This window comes from Ovis canadensis, chromosome 20 (assembly GCF_042477335.2).
Source record: "Ovis canadensis isolate MfBH-ARS-UI-01 breed Bighorn chromosome 20, ARS-UI_OviCan_v2, whole genome shotgun sequence".
Lineage (NCBI taxonomy): Eukaryota > Metazoa > Chordata > Mammalia > Artiodactyla > Bovidae > Ovis > Ovis canadensis.
The window spans coordinates 45247786-45270693 of NC_091264.1; the positions used below are offsets into that span (position 1 = coordinate 45247786).

General features: G+C 43.7%; 5 protein-coding genes and 2 non-coding genes across 7 annotated transcripts; 6 read left to right on the plus strand and 1 right to left on the minus strand.

Annotated features, from left to right (window-relative positions):
• Positions 1–3448: 3448 nt before the first annotated feature.
• On the plus strand, positions 3449–3519 carry TRNAG-GCC (transfer RNA glycine (anticodon GCC)). The gene has a single exon. It is a non-coding gene; the product is annotated as a tRNA-Gly (tRNA).
• A 354-nt stretch (positions 3520–3873) lies between these two features.
• TRNAM-CAU (transfer RNA methionine (anticodon CAU)) lies at positions 3874–3945 on the plus strand. The gene has a single exon. It is a non-coding gene; the product is annotated as a tRNA-Met (tRNA).
• Positions 3946–8049: 4104 nt separating this feature from the next.
• LOC138425644 (histone H2B type 1-C/E/F/G/I) lies at positions 8050–8497 on the minus strand. Its single transcript, XM_069563773.1, has one exon. It carries the CDS (start codon positions 8477–8479, stop codon positions 8099–8101), a length of 381 nt encoding a protein of 126 aa, XP_069419874.1. The 5' UTR covers positions 8480–8497; the 3' UTR covers positions 8050–8098.
• A 266-nt stretch (positions 8498–8763) lies between these two features.
• On the plus strand, positions 8764–9232 carry LOC138425640 (histone H2A type 1). Its single transcript, XM_069563767.1, has one exon. The coding sequence runs from the start codon at positions 8782–8784 to the stop codon at positions 9172–9174; it is 393 nt and encodes a 130-aa protein (XP_069419868.1). The 5' UTR covers positions 8764–8781; the 3' UTR covers positions 9175–9232.
• A 973-nt stretch (positions 9233–10205) lies between these two features.
• LOC138425632 (histone H3.1) lies at positions 10206–10688 on the plus strand. Its single transcript, XM_069563758.1, has one exon. The coding sequence runs from the start codon at positions 10216–10218 to the stop codon at positions 10624–10626; it is 411 nt and encodes a 136-aa protein (XP_069419859.1). The 5' UTR covers positions 10206–10215; the 3' UTR covers positions 10627–10688.
• A 9233-nt stretch (positions 10689–19921) lies between these two features.
• On the plus strand, positions 19922–20302 carry LOC138425653 (histone H4). The gene has a single exon (XM_069563782.1). The coding sequence runs from the start codon at positions 19943–19945 to the stop codon at positions 20252–20254; it is 312 nt and encodes a 103-aa protein (XP_069419883.1). The 5' UTR covers positions 19922–19942; the 3' UTR covers positions 20255–20302.
• Positions 20303–21532: 1230 nt separating this feature from the next.
• Positions 21533–22011, plus strand: LOC138425633 (histone H3.1). Its single transcript, XM_069563759.1, has one exon. It carries the CDS (start codon positions 21549–21551, stop codon positions 21957–21959), a length of 411 nt encoding a protein of 136 aa, XP_069419860.1. The 5' UTR covers positions 21533–21548; the 3' UTR covers positions 21960–22011.
• The last annotated feature ends 897 nt before the right edge of the window (positions 22012–22908 follow it).

A 22908-nucleotide genomic window follows, 5' to 3' on the forward strand; every position in this document is an offset into this window, starting at 1 on the left:
GTATCTTTCATTCTCAGGGGACGAGGGAGATTGCCAGTTTACCCAGATTACCATAGGAGGAAATGAGGTCAGGTTGGTTTATCTGTTGCCAGGGAAAACAGGTGAGGAGCACCACCGTCACCACCCCTTTGATAAACAACAGAGTAGATGGAGCTACAGCAAGTACATAGGCACTTACAGATTAGGATCTATGATTAAGAGGGAAAGTCAGTTCTGTGAGTAGGGTGTAGGTGAAACAGGCACTGGTGGAGCAGGGGCTGTAGGTACAGAGAGGAAAGGAACAGCCATCTTGGGCGGCCTAATCATACAATGTGTGGATAAGGGTGTAAGGCAGGCATGTGTGGCCTTTGGCATGATTTTAAGGAATGTAGGTTGATCTACACCTGGTTATACATTAGCTCCCAGCCACCCCCACCCCTAATCTAAGCTGAACCCCCAGAGTGAGGCCTCTATAAAGGAGAGGCTGCAGCTTCTGAAGAAGGCAGGGACAGGAATGAACAAATGAGAAGTATGGAGAGGATGGCACTTAATGAAGACCACCTTCCAGGTTAAAAGACACTTGGAAACTATGAGAGGATATACTGACTGAAACTGATCACCCTGCAGGCACCATAGCAACCGTTTGCAGGAGTTATTTTACAACAGGAGGTCAGGACTGCCTTACACAGAATTAATAAGCCACCACCAACCAGAGGTATTCAGAAAGGTCAAAGGAGATGCCATGTGTCCTACCACCTCCCAGAATCTTTCTTGCTGGCATCCTTCTTGGCTGAGCAATGAGTGAGACACAAGGAAGTACCTGAGTCAGAATGATTGTGTTGAGGCCAGTGCGAGGAAAGCAGGAGAGACTCCATCTTGAAACCTGTCATCCATCTTAAAGACAGGATGTGAACTGGGCCTGAACCCTGCCCAAGAGTGAGGAAACTGTTGCTAGTGAAAACCAGGTCTCCTGGAGGCTTCCTTCCCTAAAAAGATGACAAATGGAGATTGTAGTTGAGGTCAGGCTGCCCCTGTTAGATTAACCATGGAGACATCCCCCCTTGATGTATAATCATTGTTTCTCCCCTTTAACCTTAATTGTTTGTTCTCCTAGCACCAAAATCATATACAACAAAAAAGTTGCTAACATGTAACCAGTCACAAACGTAATGGGGGGCATAAAACTGGGCCTCTCAGAAACAGGATCCTTGTTGGGAACTGATTCCCCCGGACCTGCTGGCATAATAAACTGTACTCCACTGTGATGTGTGTCCTTCAAGGTGTGTTTCTGGATTCCACAACAATTGGACAGAGACAACCCAGAAACTAATCCCATCACCATAAACCAGAGATTGGCAGAGCAGCTCTCCTGGGTTCCCTTACCCTCCTGCTCTCCCCCACAAGACTCCTTCCCAATAGTCTCTTGCTTTGTCAGCACCTGTGCCTCCTCCAATAATTCATTTCAGAGCGTCATACAAGAGTTACCTTTCAGGCCCTGGAAGGGGTTCTTCCAGGAACAGAAGGACAAATCAGGGACAGTCATCCTAAGCCCCAAACTGAATTTCAATGTGTGTATGTGCACAGGCTTTTAAGGAGTTTATACAGATCTTTCGTCAGTTCTTACAGGAATGTGTACACCCACATGGTAAGAATCTCCCACCCTAGACTTTAAGGGGAGATAGTCAGAAACAGCAGACCAGCACCCACGGCTTTGAGCAATGGAGAGCTTCTTAAAGAGTTTAACTTATGAGTTTAGTCCTTTTGTTTGTGCTGAGTCCACAGAATTTTCCTAAAACAGGAAGGAACTGTCAGGGAAATGTATGCCTCAAAGGAAAATTATAGCACACCCTTTAGTGTCATCTGATTCTGATTCAATGAAAGGTATTTTACAATTCTGTAAATTTTTGATAACTGGCAGCAATAGAAAATAATTTCTGTCTTGTTCAGTTGCTAAGTGGTGTCTATGCAACCCCATGGACTGCTGCACACCAGGCTCTTCTGTCTTCCACTATTTCCTGGAGTTAGCTCAATTTCATGTGCATTGAGCCTGTCATGCTACTAACTATCTCTTCCTCTGCGGCCCCCTTCTCCTTTTGCCTTTACTCTTTCCCAGCATCAGGGTCTTCTCCAATGAGTTGGCTCTTGCATCAGGTGGCCAAAGTATTGGAGCAGCAGCTTTAGCATCGGTCCTTCTATTGAGTATTCAGGGTTGATTTCCTTTAGGATTGACTGTTTTTATCTACTTGCAGTCCAACGGACTCTCAAGAGTCTTCTCCAGCATCACAATTTGAAAGCATCAGTTCTTCCTGGCTCAGCCTTTTTATGGTCCAATTGCTGTCTATAGACATGCAAATTAATTCTGTCTCTTGAAGGGACATTTTTTCCCTCCCAAGTCCACCTTCCTCACCAATCCTCAGCAGTATAAAAGCCAGTTTGGACTTTATTTAGACTTTTACTTTCAATATTCCTGATCTATAAATGGCATCCACTCTTTGAATTCTCCTTTTAACTGGTAGTAAAACCTCACCAGTTGTCTCATTAAAGAGGTAAAATCTTTTCAAAGGGGTTCACTTTTACACTTGTATGAATGAGACTCACGATTGTATATTTTGGGGGGAAATTTAAACTTTAAGTAGGCTTCCGAGGTGGGTAGTAAAGAACCAGTCTGCCAATGCCAGAGACGCAAAAGATGCAAGTTCGATCCCTGAGTTGGGACGATCCCCCGGAGAAGGAAATGGCAACCCACTCCAGTATTCTTACTTGGAAAACCAGAGGAGCCTGGTGGGCTACAGTTCATGGGGTTGCAAAGAGACAGACATGACTGAGCTGCTCACACAAACACTCTTTAATTAGACTTTTATTCCCTATTTGACTGGAAGGAGTTTCTAGTGCCACTTTCATAACCATAGCAACCGGAGCCTAAGATAAATGCACAGAATTCCTAAAACCCCCACTCCCTCTCCTTTGGGGTGACCAGAAGGGAACAGCACTAGGCTCCTTTCTTCCCCCCTTCCCTCTCATTCCTCTCCGTCTTTCTCCTTTTGCTCTGACACGCTTCCCTTCCTCTTCTCAGATTCTCTTCTTTCTGGATCTCCCCTTCGTCCCCATTTTCTCCTTCCTTCCTGCCCTCGTCCCCCCTTTCTCCTCTTCCCCTACCTTCCAGAACCCGCCCGGACATGGAGCTCCTTCATACACACACACAGTTTCTCCCACCGGGACGGGGGCCACCATCCGTTGGGACACCCCCAGGACTGGGTCACTCACACCCAGACCAGCCTCCGGTGTCACAGAGGGACGCTCTTAACTTGCAGTGGAAAGGAGGGTTTCCTAAAAAGAAGGGAAAAGGGAACATTACAAGGTTCTATTCAATAAAACCAAAAAACGAAACCTAATATAGAGTTTCGATGTAGCGAATTTAAAAAAAAAAAGTAAAAGCCATTTAGAAAGGGAGCAATGGTTTATAGCGTGAGCATTGGTGGTTCAGTGGTAGAATTCTCGCCTGCCACGCGGGAGGCCCGGGTTCGATTCCCGGCCAATGCAACAGTGTTTCCGTTTTTCTCTTACTCTAATTTTGAAAATGCTCTGGTTTTGAGCTCGGAAATGTTCTATTTTCGAATTTTGACCTACTCATATATTTTGTAACCGTTAAGACCCGCAATCACTTCTGCTAGGTGAAAGGGGCAGACTGGTTGGCGACTGGTTGTTCTCCTAACAAGCATCCAATTTTCTGCCTTCAGAATATATAAATCAATCTGTTTCGGATTCATTCTTTTGTTTGTAGCATGAGTAAAATTAATTAACGGGCTTTGAAAGGAAAGTTTCTCCAGTTTCTAAAAATAGCCTTTTACTTAAAGTGTAATAAAGGAATTATTTTGAACGCTTAATACCGCGGTAAGCAGAGTGGCGCAGCGGAAGCGTGCTGGGCCCATAACCCAGAGGTCGATGGATCGAAACCATCCTCTGCTAGCTCTTTTGTATTTTTCCTGAGAGGAGCTGTTTTGTATTTGTCCTGAGGGGGCGCGCGCGGAGGGGGGGCGCGCGCGGAGGGGGGGCGCGCGAGGGGGGGCGCGCGAGGGGGCTGGCGCGCGGTAGTTCGAGGAAATGAAGGACTGTAGTCTTAGCAACCCTGACGCCCGTCTTTCTATACCTAATGAAAACGTGGGTAATACAGGAATAAACTTTATTCCAAGAAAATTTTGAGACAAAAAAATTCACAAATCAGAAAGATTTTAATGTCAGATGTGTTATCTCAGAGAGCAGAAAATTAGTGTTAACCCATCGTATTGTAAACAAGAACTTAAATTTAGAATTAAAACCATATATAGCTAATTTCAGTTTCAGAAATTTGGTTAAAGGGAGTTGAAATTTATTTAAAATAACAATTCTCAAAAATCTCTCCCTGCTGCTCTGTTTTCCTCCTTAACACATCACTATGTAGTATAAAGGTATATTTTACTTTATTCATTCAGTATTTTGTCCCCCTGTGTAGTATCTATTGCTGTACTATTGCTGTAGTATCTAGACCATGGCCTGTCACATCTTAGGCACTGCTTGTTTGTAGAAAAGCTACAATTTCAAATACACCAAACAACACTATTCATTGTTACTTTTCACCTTTTAAAAAATTACAAGGGTACAAAAATGACCACAAAAAAATCCATCTACTGTTTAACATTATGATATATATTCACTACAAATTTCTTTTATATTTATGGAAAACAACAACACATAAAATTGAAGCACCCTTCAGCTGCACCCCCAACCCTAACATCCCTTTTCTTAGGGTAACTCTATCGTGAATTTGGGAGAAGGCAATGGCAACCAACTCCAGTACTCTTGCCTGGAAAACCCCTGGAAGGAGGAGCCTGGAAGGCTTCAGTCCATGGGGTCGCTGAGGGTCAGACACGACTGAGCGACTTCACTTTCACTTTTTACTGTGATGCACTAGAGAAGGAAATGGCAACCCACTCCAGTACTCTTGCCTGGAGAATCCCAGGGACGGGGGAGCCTGGTGGGCTGCCGTCTATGGGGTAGCACAGAGTCGGACACGACTGAAGTGACTTAGCATCATGAATTTGATATGCGTATCTCCCGTTCCCCTAACCTCCCTTTTTTTCTTTGGATGAATAATTTTTATTTACCAAGAGCCTGAGAACAAGTCATATTATGAAGTTTTTTTTTTTTAATCACACAATGCTTATTCAAATGGTTTGACAAAGTATCTACATGAAAGTCTTTTCTTTATAATACCATTAATTAAGCCTATTTCTATGCAACTATTATAAACAAACATGAGAATACCTAATATCTATCTACATAAATGTCTGGAATGGAAGGCCAAAGGGTCATATTTGATTTTCACTTGGTTCTAAAGTGAATTCCTTGGTGGTCCAATGGCTAAGACAACACGCTCCCAACACAGAGCGCCAGGCTTCCATTCCTGATCAGGGGGCTAGACCCCACACGCTGCAACAATGATCGAAGATCCTGAGGGCTTCAGCTAAGACCCGGTACAGCCAAATAAGTTAACTAACAATAAAATATAAAGGCAACTTCTTTGTCAACCTGGTAACGGAGTCTTTAGAAATCCTGTCATTAAAGCCCTTTTATCAACTGTATTTTTTTCCACATCAAAGTCCTATAACTGTATAGAATCACTATTCAGTTCAGGTGCCAGGTGAAATCTCACTTCATTTTCAATCTGCTTACACTGATGCCCATGGCAAATACAATTTCCATCTGAGGTAGTTCTTAAAGTACTATCCTCAGTAGCAAGTTTTGTAATCTCACAGATCACCAGAGGCATATGTGATTAATCCAAAAGAAAACGTTTGTCAAGAAAGATGAAACAATTCACTATTTTCTTCTGGGTTCTATTTAAGAATAAATTTTAAGACTGTTCTTGGATATTGTAACCATAGATTGAGCATCTTCTCAAAGTGGAAAATTCATGCTCCTTCCCAGCAAAAATCAGGATTTTGTCAGGTGTTTAGTTTTACAGAAAATATTCAAATATTTATCGTTTGTGGACCAGAGTTAGTGTGTCCATGACCGTCTTGTTTTATTTATTTTAGGGTGCAGAATGTTTGATTTTTGACTTTTTATTTGGACAGCTCTGACCAGACCACAGAACAATACCTCTCTCCTTCTCTCTCATGCCCACAAGTGATTTCTGGGGAAGCTAACTTAAATCCGGTGATTAAACAGAGACAGAAATGATCACTTTACTTATTCCAATTTACTGTCAGTAAAAAGTTGAAGCATTTCAATTGGATCTGGAAAACCCAAGGCCTTTGATCTGTCCTTCTGTTTCCTTGCCACAAGATGGCAGAAGAGGGCAATACTTACATCACCCACTGACGGTAATTATCCCTCAGATCTCTTAATAGTAGAAGGAAAAAAAAATCTCAGAAAGAGCAAATAATAGAGGTGATGAATAGGAAGTCGATGGGTTCAGGATGAAATTAGGGGACTGCTCTTGCCAGCTTCCAAGACCTAATGACAGGGGCGCAGATACTGGAAAAAGAGGAGTGAATGACAAACCCTGTATATTTTGCAGGACTCATTGACATGTTGGCATAACTTTCAGGAGGCTTGTTGCCTGTGACAGGGACAAAACTGTTCATCTGATATAGGTCCATATCCCCAATTTTAAGGGAAGTAACAAAGGGAAAGACACTAAATGCTGCACTCTTGAGTGGGGTTATGGGTGTAGGGGTTTATTTTGCTGTTAATGCGGAGGAAAAAAAAAAAGAATTACAAAAGCAATCATTTGTTGGTAAAAGGGGATGCCAGGGTAGCGGCAGATGTTAATGATTCCAACTGAAAAGAATTTAGGCACTAATGAAAGATGCAGAAGAATGGGGAATTGACGGACTTTCGATCATGCCTTGAGAAATTCCATTCCCTAATAATCCTAACTAGCCCATGCGTTAAATAAACATGCTCTTCTCTTTAATACTGAGTTCGCTGACCTCTTTCGCGGGATTTTTAATTGTGTACTCAGGACACTACCAGAAAACTGCTCCCCCAGCCATATGATTCCTGGATGTTTCCCTTCCGTTGCATCCTGATTAAACATTGGAAGAACCCGGCTTTCCCAAGCTGCTGGGTTTCTTGTTCAACATTTTCTCTTTAAGTACCGTCCCGGACCTTTAATATTTCCATGAATCATTCCAACTCACCCTAAGATCTTCGTAGACAGGGGTAATGTTGCAGTACCTATTATGTAGAGGATGGGAAATAGAAACAAAGAGGCAATTTCGCTCAGGATCCGACTGCAGAACACAGAACCGTTAATTTTCAGCTTTATGGCTCTAGGCTCCCGAGCCTTGTGCATTCCAAGACAGAGCTAGTAATTTACTTTCGAGAAAATCTCTACAAAACGCGCAAAACTGTTGGCAGAGTATCAGGCCAATTGCAACCCACGGCGGGCTTTTCAAATAGTCCTGCTGCCCAATCAGAGGAAGGGGCGTTACTCGCTTTGAAAAAAAAATTCGGTTGCTGTACTGGACTGCTACTGCTAAGTCACTTCAGTCGTGTCCGACTCTATGCTACCCCATAGACGGCAGCCCACCAGACTCCCCCGTCCCTGGGATTCTCCAGGCAAGAACACTGGACTGGGTTGCCATTTCCTTCTCCAATGCATGACAGTGAAAAGTGAAAGTGAACCGCTCAGTCGTGTCCGACCCTTAGCGACCCCATGGACTGCAGCCCACCAGGCTCCTCCGTCCATGGGATTTTCCAGGCAAGAGTACTGGAGTGGGGTGCCATTGTAGCTGAGGGCAAAACTGAAAATCCATTTCAGTGGGCAGCAAATAACCCATACTAAATCTGCATGGCAATTTTGCGCTCTATTGCAGAGCCATGATCGACTGAGGCCCCAGAACCTGCCAGGCTCCTCTGTCCATGGAATTTTTCAGGCAAAAATACACTGCCTAAATTCTTATCCAAGACTGCTTGCGGAGAGCTTTAAAAAATTTTTTACCTCGTTTTCCGCCGTCAAACCAGCAGCGTTATCTGAGTGAAACTAGGCTACAACCAAGTGCACCAGCTGTTTCTCTGAAAGTGTAGGTGGCTCTGAAAAGAGCCTTTGGGTTTTGCAGGGCTGCGAGCCGGCTCACTTGGAACTGGTGTACTTGGTGACCGCCTTAGTGCCCTCAGACACGGCGTGCTTGGCCAGCTCCCCGGGAAGCAGCAGGCGCACGGCCGTCTGGATCTCCCTGGATGTGATGGTCGAGCGCTTGTTGTAATGCGCCAGGCGCGACGCCTCGCCCGCGATGCGCTCGAAAATATCGTTCACGAACGAATTCATGATGCCCATGGCCTTGGACGAGATGCCCGTGTCCGGGTGGACCTGCTTCAGCACCTTGTACACGTACACGGAGTAGCTCTCCTTGCGGCTGCGCTTACGCTTCTTGCCGTCCTTCTTCTGCGCCTTGGTCACCGCCTTCTTGGAGCCCTTCTTCGGGGCTGGAGCGGACTTGGCTGGCTCAGGCATGCTGACAGAAATCACAAAATTTCCGAGAAACAAAGGGAGCATAGAGTCCCTTTTGTAGTCACAACTCCATATGCAAATAAGTCTTAGTAAACCTCTCTATCTGATTGGTGAATACTAGTGATGACGTCAATACCAACATTGTCCAATAAGAGAACGTATTGTAAGAAATTGCATTTGTCTCGTTTAAAATAGTTAAGGGAACTTTGGCCAATGGAACGGCTGCTTTTTCGCGCGCACTGTGGCTATAAATTGTGAGGTCCTTTGCTTTAGTTATTTCTGGTGTATCTTCTGAGTACTGCACTATGTCTGGACGTGGCAAACAAGGCGGCAAAGCTCGCGCCAAGGCCAAGACCCGCTCCTCGCGGGCCGGGCTCCAGTTCCCCGTGGGCCGAGTGCACCGGCTGCTCCGCAAGGGTAACTATGCCGAGCGGGTCGGGGCCGGGGCCCCGGTGTACTTGGCGGCGGTGCTGGAATACCTGACAGCCGAGATCCTGGAGCTGGCGGGCAACGCGGCCCGGGACAACAAGAAGACCCGCATCATCCCGCGTCACCTGCAGCTGGCCATCCGCAACGACGAGGAGCTCAACAAGCTGCTGGGCAAAGTCACCATCGCTCAGGGCGGTGTCCTGCCCAACATCCAGGCGGTGCTGCTGCCCAAGAAAACTGAGAGCCATCACAAAGCGAAAGGCAAATAAGGTCTAAATTCATGCTTCAACCTCTAAGAACAAAGGCTCTTTTCAGAGCCACCCATAACTTCTGTGGAAGAACTGAGCACTCTCCTGAAACCTGTCGTGCCTGGCTAAGATTACAGTACTGTATATGGAATATGTAGGCCCCTATTGACTGAACATGCATTAACATCTGGTAAAGAAAGACCAATTCTCAGTTTACTCCACTGTAAAACCATAATTGCCAGCCAAGAAACATTTCTGACGGTTATTTTGTTTCAGCGATTCTGGGTTTTTATTATTAGTACCCAATGGTCCAATAGTTAAAACTTCTCAAATGTTTTTTTCAGGGCTACCTATTTACAAAAACATCTAATCACTTCAATGTAAACCTAGCATCACTCCAGGCCTTCTGGTCAGTACGCAGTTTACATATTGAAGTCCAACTATTTGCATCAAAATCAATTAAGTTAGACAACCACTTACTAGTATTCAAGCACACAGCAACCCCCCACCCCACCCCCCACCTCCCTTTCCCTACACCACGCTGAGCAAATCAAGTTCTGTCTTCATAGGACCAGTGTGCCGGTCTATTTTGAAACTTTATTTTAGGTCTTGATACAAACATTAAATGCAGATCTTGATTCAGTTATGAAGTGGAACTTTTTAGATTAGCAAATACATTACTTTGCTGTAATTTCCCCCCATATTATCTGAAAAGGGGAAAAGACCCCAATGAAAATGAATTTCTTTTAGAACAACTTAGTCCCTGACTTACAAAAATTCTGGACCAAACTCCTTTCTTACTGGTGAAATCAATATTTAAGTCGAAAACCAAAAAAAACAAGATACAGTGCAGCCATAATTCTTCCCTGCGAAAATATAAAACACAAATTTAAGAGGACAGAAAACAAAACCTTTTCAGGATAAGATCCAAATGAAGATCGGTTTTTAACCAATCAGATTACTCCAGCCAAGTCTGGCCAATCAGGATCGGATCATCTGTATAAAGTCTCGTCCTGGCACCGGTTGTTCAGTTGCCTCTTCCGCGACACAACTGTTCAAGCTATGGCTCGTACAAAGCAGACGGCTCGCAAGTCCACCGGTGGCAAGGCGCCGCGCAAACAGCTCGCCACCAAGGCGGCCCGCAAGAGCGCGCCGGCCACCGGCGGCGTGAAGAAGCCGCACCGCTACCGGCCCGGCACGGTAGCTCTGCGCGAGATCCGCCGTTACCAGAAGTCCACGGAGCTGCTGATCCGCAAGCTGCCGTTCCAGCGGCTGGTGCGCGAGATCGCGCAAGACTTCAAGACTGACCTGCGCTTCCAGAGCTCGGCCGTGATGGCGCTGCAGGAGGCGTGCGAGGCCTATCTGGTGGGGCTCTTCGAGGACACCAACCTGTGTGCCATCCACGCCAAGCGCGTCACCATCATGCCCAAGGACATCCAGCTTGCTCGCCGCATCCGCGGGGAAAGGGCATAAACTATCCTTAACTGGCTTGGGGGCATTAGCTTCCTCCCAAAGGCTCTTTTAAGAGCCACTTCCGTCTTCACTGAGAACAGCTGTTACACAGTTTTTCTCCTAAAGCCGAGGAAACCTTTATCTCAAAACTACATAATCTTTGTCACACAATACAGGTATGAAGCGTACTTGCCAAGGCAGAACACGCCGTGACAATTTTGTAAGCTATTTTTAAAAGCTTACTGAACTAATAGGGGCAAGAGTGTCTCCACTCATAAGACCACCTGGGCCCTGTCTGAGTTTTCCAGTGTGAAAGTCAAGTCAAGCAATGTGGCCCGGGATCTAGCAATAGTGGGCAGACCTCTAATGTAACTGAAAACCAGATTATTTTATACAACTCCAAAAAATAATGAATCTCGTTGAAGCTGGCTACAGCATGTTCAACAAACTATGCCCTTCTGAGAACTGCATTTCTCACTGTTTAGAGGTAGCACGTGGTAACCCTGCAGGATCAAGTTCTGAGCTATTTATTCTTCACCCCCATTCTAAGATTTGATATTGGGAAATTAACAAATTAGTGCTCTGGCTTTTATTTGCCAGCTTTCATGAACACAGACAAGCACAAGGAGCAATCCACAGGCGTCAGTGTTCAATCGCTGTCTTGTCCGACTCTACGACCCCATGAACTACAGCACACTAGGCTTCCCTGTCCTTCATCTCCCCGAGCTTGCTCAAACTTACGTCCATTGAGTTGGTGATGCCATGCAACCATTTCGTCCTCTGTAGTCCCCTTCCCCTCCTGCCTTCAATCTTTCCCAGCATCGGGGCCTTTTCTAATGAGTTGGCTAGAGCATCAGGTGGCCAAAGTTTTGCAGCTTCAGCTTCAACATCAGTCCTTCCAATGAATACTCATGACAGGCGTCATGCATGCCATCAACATCTGGTGACTGTCTAGAGGCAGAAGCCACAGTGAGCCTGTTTGAGGCAGTAATGCCCTCCACCCCACTTGTGGGCTTATCCCATACCTGACATCACACTCACACCTATGAAATTCTAGGACCTGGAGAGTATTCTCCTAAGTCTGTGTGAACCTGTTTTATTTTTGTAACTTTTTATTTATATTGAAGTATAGCTGATTATATATACCCAAATGTGATAGTTTCAGGTAGCTAGCAAAGGGACTCAACCATTCACATACACATATCCATTCTCCCTCAAATTCCCCTCTCATCCAAGCTCCCACAAAATATTGAGCAGAATTTCCTGTACTATCAAGTAGGTAATTCCTAGTTGGTTATCTATTAATATCTTAAATATAGCAGTGTGTACATGTCGATTCCAAACTCCCTTTCTATCCTTTCCCCCTGGGTTGTTCTCTAAGTCTGTGAGTCTGTTTCTGTTTCATAAATAAGTTCTCTTTTATCATTTCTTTTTTAGATTCTGCATATAAGGGATGTCATACAATATTTCTCCTACTCTGTGTGAAACTGTTTTAAATGTAAAAATTTGCCACTTTTCTATCACCATATACATATCATAAGTCCAAAAAAAAAAAAAAAAATTCACGCTATTCACTGATGGTTCTCCAGAATAGAAAAAGCCTGACACAAGCAGGTGCTCATCAAATTCTATTTGAATGAATGTAGTGCTAATTTGCAACACTGTAGACACAAGATAGCTTCAGGTAATTAGTGAGTGCTTCCCACCTCCTGCATTGCGTGTTTCATCCAAGACACATCTTGAATTCTATGGGGAGTAGGTATAATACTGATGACAAGAATTAATTCAACATCCATTTATGATAAAAACTCTCCAGAAAGCAGGAATAGAAGGAACATACCTCAACATAATAAAAGCTATATGTGACAAACCCACAGCAAACATTATCCTCAATGGTGAAAAATTGAAAGCATTTCCCCTAAAGTCAGGAACAAGACAAGGGTGTCCACTTTCACCGCTACTATTCAACATAGTTCTGGAAGTTTTGGCCACAACAATCAGGGCAGAAAAAGAAATAAAAGGAATCCAAATTGGAAAAGAAGAAGTAAAACTCTCACTGTTTGCAGATGACATGATCCTCTACATGGAAAACCCTAAAGACTTCACCAGAAAATTACTAGAGCTCATCAATGAATATAGTAAAGTTGCAGGATATAAAATCAACACACAGAAATCCCTTGCATTCCTATACACTAATAATGAGAAAGTAGAAAAAGAAATTAAGGAAACAATTCCATTCACCATTGCAACAAAAAGAATAAAATACTTAGGAATATATCTACCTAAAGAAACTAAAGACCTATATATAGACAACTATAAAACACTGATGAAAGAAATCAAAGAGGACACTAACAGATGGAGAAATATACCATGTTCATGGATCAGAAGAATCAATATAGTGAAAATGAGTATACTACCCAAAGCAATTTACAAATTCAATGCAATCGCTATCAAGCTACCAGCCATATTTTTCACAGAACTAGAACAAATAATTTCAAGATTTGTATGGGAATACAAAAAAACTCGAATAGCCAAAGCAATCTTGAGAAAGAAGAATGGAACTGGAGGAATCAACTTGCCTGACTTCAGGCTCTACTACAAAGCCGCAGTCATCAAAACAGTATGGTACTGGCACAAAGACAGACATATAGATCAATGGAACAAAATAGAAAGCCCAGAGATAAATCCACACACATATGGACACCTTATCTTTGGCAAAGGAGGCAAGAATATACAATGGAGTAAAGACAATCTCTTTAACAAGTGGTGCTGGGAAAACTGGTCAACCACTTGTAAAAGAATGAAACTAGATCACTTTCTAACACCACACACAAAAATAAACTCAAAATGGATTAAAGATCTAAATGTAAGACCAGAAACTATAAAACACCTAGAGGAGAACATAGGCAAAACACTCTCCGACATAAATCACAGCAGGATCCTCTATGATCCACCTCCCAGAATTCTGGAAATAAAAGCAAAAATAAACAAATGGGATCTAATTAAAATTAAAGGCTTCTGCACAACAAAGGAAAATATAAGCAAGGTGAAAAGACAGCCTTCTGAATGGGAGAAAATAATAGCAAATGAAGCAACTGACAAACAACTAATCTCAAAAATATACAAGCAACTTATGCAGCTCAATTCCAGAAAAATAAACGACCCAATCAAAAAATGGGCCAAAGAACTAAATAGACATTTCTCCAAAGAAGACATACGGATGGCTAACAAACACATGAAAAGATGCTCAACATCACTCATTATTAGAGAAATGCAAATCCAAACCACAATGAGGTACCACTTCACACCAGTCAGAATGGCTGCGATCCAAAAATCTGCAAGCAATAAATGCTGGAGAGGCTGTGGAGAAAAGGGAACCCTCCTACACTGTTGGTGGGAATGCAAACTAGTACAGCCACTATGGCGAACAGTGTGGAGATTCCTTAAAAAATTGCAAATAGAACTACCTTATGACCCAGCAATCCCACTTCTGGGCATACACACCGAGGAAACCAGAATTGAAAGAGACACATGTACCCCAATGTTCATCGCAGCACTGTTTATAATAGCCAGGACATGGAAACAACCTAGATGTCCATCAGCAGATGAATGGATAAGAAAGCTGTGGTACATATACACAATGGAGTATTACTCAGCCATTAAAAAGAATTCATTTGAATCAGTTCTGATGAGATGGATGAAACTGGAGCCGATTATACAGAGTGAAGTAAGCCGGAAAGAAAAACACCAATACAGTATACTAACACCTATATATGGAATTTAGAAAGATGGCAATTTTGACCCTGTATGCAAGACAGCAAAAAAGACACAGATGTGTATAACGGACTTTTGGACTCAAAGGGAGAGGGAGAGGGTGGGATGATTTGGGAGAATGGCATTCTAACATGTATACTATCATGTAAGAATTGAATCGCCAGTCTATGTCTGATGCACGATACAGCATGCTTGGGGCTGGTGCATGGGGATGACCCAGAGAGATGTTATGGGGAGGGAGGTGGGAGGGGGGTTCATGTTTGGGGATGCATGTAAGAATTAAAGATTTTAAAATTTAAAAAAATAAATAAATAAATAATTTTTAAAAAAGAATTATATAAAACTTTATAGTTTCCAAAGTATTTTCACATGTGTTTTCATTTGTGAGTTTGGTGATAGTTCCCCAGATTTAGAGAATATACATATTAATCCTTCACTAATGGCACCCCACTCCAGTACTCTTGCCTGGAAAATCCCATGGACGGAGGAGCCTGGTAGGCTGCAGTCCATGGGGTCTCGAAGAGTCTGACATGACTGAGCGACTTCTCTTTCACTTTTCACTTTCATGCACTGGAGAAGGAAATGGCAACCCACTCCAGTGTTCTTGCCTGGAGAATCCCAGGGACGGGGGAGCCTGGTGGGCTGCCGTCTGTGGGGTCTCACAGAGTCGGACACAACTGAAGCGACTTAGCAGCAGCAGCAGCAGCAGCTCTAGAAAACTTTGTCTTTTCTGAAGGTAGCCAAGTGCTGGGAAGACAAAGCTAATAGATCTCAGTTTGGGATTCTTTGAACAAAGCCTCAAAAGAAATGAGATCTGTATAAGCCTCCCATGTCTGTAGGAAAATAAAGTAATTGTTTAAGAAAAAGGAAAAAAATGAACTAGGTAGAAAAGCCTGTTTTCCTTCAAGTGGAAAGGCAGAAGTTAGGCTGTTTTAACATTTTGCAGTTTCTCAGTAAGGATATCTGGGATTTGGATGCTGATTGAGATCTGAAGTTAAGAAGTGTACTATGGCTCAGTGAGGACATGCTCTATTAGAAGCCTAAGGTTGGTTGTAGAAAAGGTGGTTTTAGGAAATGTCCAAAAATTCTTAAAAAGAAAGAAAGAAATTAGAATAACCATTAAATTCAAAGGCACCAACTCTGAGTATTTTTTAAAAACATGACTTTCAGAAAAGTTTTGGCCTGCTCAGGCTGCTCTATCAGAATACTACAGACTAGGTGGCTTATAAATAATAGAAATGTATTTCTCACAGCTCTGGAGGCTGGGAAGTCCAAGATCAAAGCGCTGTCAGATTTAGTGTCTGGTAAGAGCCCTATTCCTAACTCATAGATGGCTATTTTCTCTATGTGTGGAAGAGTCAATGGGGTCTCTTTTATAGAGGCATGAATACCACTGATGAGGGTCCTGTACTTAAAACCTAAGCCCCTCCCCAAAACCCTACCTTCCAAATACCCTCACATTAGAGATTAGATTTCAACATATGAATTTTGGGGAAATAGAAACAGCCAAAAAAACCAGTCTGCTTTTAAAGATTAGAAGCTTAGGAACAGTGTTCGTAGCCTCTGACCCTATTGTAAACCCAAGGGGGCAAGACAGCAGGAGATTCCTGCTCCATGGACTCCAATCTTTATCTTGATTTTTATTTTCTCAATATCCATCCAACCCTGGAGATGCTAGTAAGGTGAACTGAATAAAAGGGAATCAGAGTTTCTGGCAGTTATTATCTGATATATTTAGGCATGAAAAGTGACTAAATTAGGAGATAGAATGGACTATGAAGACCATTATTGGTCACATTGTATTACAGAATTTTGGAAACAAGGTAAGGCAAAACAAGGAGAGAGTGTTAGGCATGAACAGCTGTGTATATTAGAGAATATATTTAGGTCTTGAGAGAGCCTCGGGAGAAGGTAAGGGGTTTCTTAAAGGGTTTTGCAATTCTGGCTCCAAGTCATGAGCAGACACAAGCAGGGCAGAGTGGGGACTTCACTGGTAGCCTGCAGTTAGGATTCAGTGCTTTCACTGCTGTGGCTCAGGTTTGATCCCTGCTCAGGCAAATAAGATCCCAAAAGATGCAGGGCAAAAAATAAATAATAGAAAGTGTAATAAGATGAAGGGGTCAGTAGATTCTATACCCTCAAATTTCTTTAACTGAAATAATACATGGAGGCGTAGATGCTTGAGGAACCCTTGAGAATGAAAGCAAGGATGGTGATTGCTCTGGGGTAGGACCAAGGAAGAAGGAACATTTTGTGCTTGCCTGTCTCATAATTAAGATTCTGACTTGGTAAGGCCAATTTGTGTTGAGAAGTAGGACTCTATGGAATGGAAGAAAAGATTTGAGAAGTTAAGCTAATGGAGTAGAAAACATTCTAAAGGACTAGTGTTGGATTAGTGTGTGTCTGCATGTGTCTTTGTGTGTTTATGCGTAAATATATGTGTTTGGAGGACAGGAGAAATGAGAATTAAGAAAGGCACTAATTATTAGTAAATAAACTAACTTTGAATGAAGAACAATGCAAGAACAATAATGATAGCCTATGGTGAACAGTCTTGGATTTGTGATCTCCAAAGAATTAGCTTCAGGACCAGGGACCAGGCTTGATCACTCAGAGCTTTTGTGTAGCAGAAGTTTTATTACAGTGAAAAAAAACAAAGAAAGATTCTGACATAGACATCAGAAGGGGGATAGAGAGTGCCCCACTTGCTAGTCTTATCAAGGCCTTATATACTTTTACCAGACCCACTCCCACAACATACATCTTAAATCAACAAGGTTAATCAGAAGGTTCTTGTTAAGAAGGAGAAACATGTCCTCGAGCAACATACATTGTTGTTATATACTCATATGGCAGAAGTCCTCTAGAAGGAGGTCACAATTAACCCCACCATAGAGCCAGAAGTTACACAGGACTGGGGAAACAGACTCTTGGAGGGCACAAACAAAATTCTGTGTGCACCAGGACTCAGGAGAAAGGAGCAGTGACCCCAAAAGAGATTGACCCAAACTTACCTGTGAGTGTCTAGGAGTCTGGAGGAGGCATGGGTTGGCGGTGGCCTGCTGCAGGGTCGGGGGCAGCAATGCATGCATGGGACCTTTTGAAGGAGGTCACCATTATCTTCATAACAGGGAGGGAACACAGCCCTGCCATCAACAGAAAATTGGATAAAAGATTTACTGAGCATGGCCCCGCCCATCAGAACAAAATCCCGTTCCCGCCTCAGTCAGTTGCTCCCATCAGGAAGCTTCCATAAGCCTCTTATCCTTATCTATCAGAGGGACAAGACAGAATGAAAAAACCACGGTCACAGAAAACTAACCAATCTGATCACATGGACCACAGCCTTGTCTAACTCAATGAAACTATAAGCCATGTCATGTAGGGCCACCCAAGATAGACAAGACATGGTGGAGAGTTCTGACAAAACGTGGTCCACTGGAGAAGGTAATGGCAAGCTACTTCAGTATTCTTGCCTTGAGAACCCCATGAACAGTATGAAAAGGCAAAAAGATAGGACACTGAAAGATGAACTCCCCAGGTCAGGTAGGTGGCCAATATGCTACTGGAGATCAGTGGAGAAATAACTCCAGAAAGAATAAAGAGACAGAGCCAATGCAAAAACAACACCCGGTTGTGGATGTGACTGGTGATGGAAGTAAAGTCCAGTGTTGTAAAGAGCAATATTGCATAGGAACCTGGAATGTTAAATTCCAAATCAAGGCAAATTGGAACTGGTCAAAAAGGAGATGGCAAGAGTGAATGTAGACATTTTAGGAATCAGTGAACTAAAATGGACTGGAATGAGTGAATTTAACTCAGATGACCATTATGTCTACTACTGTGAGCAAGAATCCCTTAGAAGAAATGGAGTAGCCATCACAGTAAACAAGAGTCCAAAATGCAGTACTTGGATGCAATCTGAAAAACAACAAAATGATATGTGTTCATTTCCAAGGCAAACCATTCAATATCACAGTAATCCAAGTCTGTGCCCCTACCAGTAATGCTGAAGAAGCTGAAGTTGAACGGTTCTGTGAAGACCTACAAGACCTTTTAGAACTAACACCCCCCAAAGATGTCCTTTTCATTATAGCGGACTGGAATGTGAAAGTAGGAAGTCAAGAGATACCTGGAGTAACAGGCAAATTTGGCCTTGGAGTATGAAACAAAGCAGGTCAGAGGCTAACAAAATTTTGCCAAGATAATGCACTGGTCATAGCAAACACCCTCTTCAACAACTGCTAGGTAACAAGGCAGAAAGCTGCCTGGTTTTTCTGTAGTTGCAAGGCAAGAGGATTGTTGAGATTACCCACCCAATAACATCTTCAAGGTTAAGCGCTCAGATTCCATTAGTAAACAGGAGCAGGAAGAAGAAGAAAGCCAGACAAGTAACTCAATAAGAAATGGATTAACTAATAGAAGATGGGCATGCAATCTTTTGCACATATAGTATTTACAGAGATTATAAAGTAAATTTGGAGAATAATATTAGGTATTTGTTCAAGTAGTAAATAATCAACCACACATATTTAAAAGAGAAAAGGTAAACATTTCTGAAGCTCGGAAAAAGAGAAAAAGTAAATGTGTTATGCGTTAGAGAAGGCATTTTCTCGGAGAAATGAAATCTGCTACAGACAAGCCAGGGCTCGAAAGGTCATTTCAAATAGCCAGGAGTCAAGGAAACATTTGAAAGTTTTTTATTTTTTAAATTCCTGGAATAAAATCGTTCCTGGTCTTTACATTCAGCGCTTTATTAAAGACACTATTAAAGGCACAGAATTTTGGGGTGCACTTGATTTCTCAATTCAAGAAAAGAGAGATAGAGGAAGGTGGTGATGGCGGGGGTGGGGGTGGGGTGGGGGTGGGTAGAAGGTAGGGGGAGGACAGGAAAGGAGTCCCTGAGAGGATTTTCATTTACTCATGGACTCGCCAGAGGAAACGGCGGGTAAAAACTGAGCTTCCTCAATTTCCTGAAGTGTTTTTAAGTGAAACGAAAAACATTTGAAAAAAAAAAACAGTTCTACCAGCAAAAATGTGGCAGCTAGTGAGGGAAGAGAAAGGAAGATGATAGGATGAGTAAAAGAAAAGGAAAAGGGGAGACCACTGCTGAGAACGATGAGGAAGCCCATCCTGAAGTTATCTATAGTCAGGCTCTCAGCCACGAGGTTTCACAAAAACCCCCAAAAGACTACAATCACGGCTCTCGAGATGGGCCATTCATTCCGGAAGCCACAACTCGCTAGTACGATCAATGCCCAAGAGAGAGCATAAAGAGAAAAGGACAGCAAGTCCTAACTCAAACAAAGGAATGGTTTTCCAGTTGTGGGCACGGGCAACACAATGTATTGTAGAAGCTGAAGAGAGGGATTTTATTAGGACCATTTTCTGACTCTATTTTAAACGCCTCTCCATTTTGCGGAAAACGTGGGCCGGGCTTCAGGTCTGGAAACTCCCAGAGGCGTCACGGCTGGTCTGAGCGGTTCCCAATCAGGTCCGAAACATCACTATATAAAACACGGCCTTGGGGAACTATAGCGCCGTAGCGAGTGTGGTTGCAGATATGTCTGGACGCGGCAAGGGCGGTAAGGGCCTCGGAAAGGGGGGTGCTAAGCGCCACCGCAAGGTTCTTCGCGACAACATCCAGGGCATTACCAAGCCCGCTATTCGTCGTCTGGCTCGTCGTGGTGGCGTGAAGCGGATCTCTGGTCTCATCTATGAGGAGACTCGTGGGGTGCTAAAGGTGTTCCTGGAAAATGTGATTCGGGACGCGGTCACATACACCGAGCATGCCAAGCGCAAAACTGTCACCGCCATGGATGTGGTCTATGCGCTGAAACGTCAGGGACGTACCCTTTACGGCTTCGGCGGTTAAAGCTGCGTTTAACTGTCATACCTTAAAGGCCCTTCTTAGGGCCACCCACTAAGTCTGGTAAAGAGCTGTAGGCGCTAAAGTCGTTAGGTTGTGTGGGAAAGATTAAGGTCTCGTATAATTTGCGTATGGTCACAACCTCCAGTCCTTCGTCAGTATTTCCATCACCAGCAGTGGCAGATTTTCGTTTGATGTCGTTTCTTGTAAGCCAGGCAAAATGGTCTTTGTGTTCACTGCTCACACTTTAAGGGTAAATAGCTCACCCGAGCAGTACGGCTAGCAATAACAAATATGAAGTATTAAGGGGAAAAGGTAACCAGGCTTCGTTTTAGTTAGCTATTACAGAGTTCTGGAACAGAACGTGGTGACTGGATTGACTTTAACTTCATTGCCTCCACTTAAACACTCGTTTCATGTTATTGAAGCTTGTCAAATCATGACAGCTTATATCTAAAATAATGCAAGATTCTCTAGATTAGCTGTCCCCAACCTTTTTGGCGGCAGCGACCGGTTTTGTGGAAGACAGTTTTCGACGCGCCTGGGTGGTGGATGGTTTCGGGATGATTTAAGCCATGTTAGAAGCTCCAATAGTTTGGCCGCGTCATGCGAAGAGCCCACTCATCGGAAAATATCCTGATGCTGAGAAAGATTGAGGGCAGGAGGTGAAGGGGGAGACAGAAGATGAGATAGTATCACTGACTCGGACATGAGTTTGAGCAAACTCCAAGGGATAGTGAAGAACTGTGAACCCTGGCATGCTGTAGTCCATGGGGTCGCAAAGAGTAGGGACACGGCTGAGCAACTGAAGAGCGACGACTATTTATTGTGCACTTTATTTCTCTGGAGTAGGAAACGGCAAACCACTTGAGTATTCTTGCCTGGAAAATCCCATGGACAGAGGAGGCTGGTAGCCTACAGTCCATGGGATCACAGATTCGGACACTGAGAGACTAGCACACTTTATTCTTACTTTTATTTCATCAGTTCCACCTCAGATCACCAGACAGTTAGATCCCGGAGGTTGGGGACCCCTACTCTAGATGACGAATTTAAGAATTTGGATACATCCTGCAGGCTTCTTTAAAAAGCCAACAAGATATTTCCTATCTCACCACGTAATCCTAGAGTCCGAAGAAGAGGCGGGACAATGCTTCCTAAACCCAGAAAGAATGGGCGTGGAAGGGCGGGGTAGGCGAGGGAGCAGCAGTTTATTGTCCAATCGAGATGCGAGGTTCGCTATATATTTTGGGAAGACCGAGTGCTCACATCACTGTTAGGTAGTTGGCACTACTTACCAATGGCTCGCACTAAGCAGACGGCTCGCAAGTCCACCGGCGGCAAGGCGCCGCGCAAACAGCTCGCCACCAAGGCGGCTCGCAAGAGCGCGCCGGCCACCGGCGGCGTGAAGAAGCCGCACCGCTACCGGCCCGGCACGGTAGCTCTGCGCGAGATCCGCCGTTACCAGAAGTCCACGGAGCTGCTGATCCGCAAGCTGCCGTTCCAGCGGCTGGTGCGCGAGATCGCGCAAGACTTCAAGACTGACCTGCGCTTCCAGAGCTCGGCCGTGATGGCGCTGCAGGAGGCGTGCGAGGCCTATCTGGTGGGGCTCTTCGAGGACACCAACCTGTGTGCCATCCACGCCAAGCGCGTCACCATCATGCCCAAGGACATCCAGCTTGCCCGCCGCATCCGTGGGGAGAGAGCATAAATTTAGTGGCTCCTCCAAGTAACACATACCACCAAAGGCTCTTTTAAGAGCCCCTCAATTGTCACCAAAAGGGAGCTGTTCATTGTCGAGTATACATAATTACCAGCAAATGAAAAACGCCATGAGTTTTAAATGGAACGTATCGTGGACCCAAATATTACTGTGCCACGTCAATACTATGCAGAAGTGGCTGTATCCTGGGCTCCGAATCAGTCTATTGAACTGTTTCTCGGGGAAGCATTTTTTTAAAGAGATAATATTTAATCCTTGGCTAAAGGAAGTGACTGAAAGTGGTCCATTACTTCTTAATTAGTGCTTTCTGTGGATAGTTCTGTAATGACAAATGAAGCGCCTTTCCCCCACCTTTTGCCAAGTGCCATACAACTTAAGATAATGTGTCTCCTGTCTCCCTGTTGCAGGAAGAAATATTGGTCGAGGTTCACAGCAGCCAGTTGCCCAATTACTCAGCTCTCTGCGACTCACCTACAACAGTTGTAAAATGTGGCAAATGAATTAGTTTGTAGACCATACTAAGACGTTCCTGGCACTAAATGCTCAATGAATGTTAGCTATATTATGCCCTTCTTTTGTAAAGCAGACACCGCCACCGCCCCCTCCCCTCCCAGCCTTCCCAAGTTTTCTGAAAGTTTTGTGATTGAAACAGTGGGAAATGCTTGATTGAATCATTTTCTTAAGATCTCCTTTTCTTTAGATCTGGGTTTGCATAATTCTGAAAAAAGGCAGACCTGTAAGAAAAACATGAACTATCTGAGGAGGAATTCAAACCGTGAAAGCCATAAAGTAAATATTTTAGGTTTTGCAGGTAACATATAGTCTCTGTCACATCTTAAAGATATTCTTAAAAATACAGAAACTTACCTTGACCATACAAAAATAAGCCAAATAAGATTTGGCCATAAGAGGCTATAGTTTCAACTCCAGGAACCCC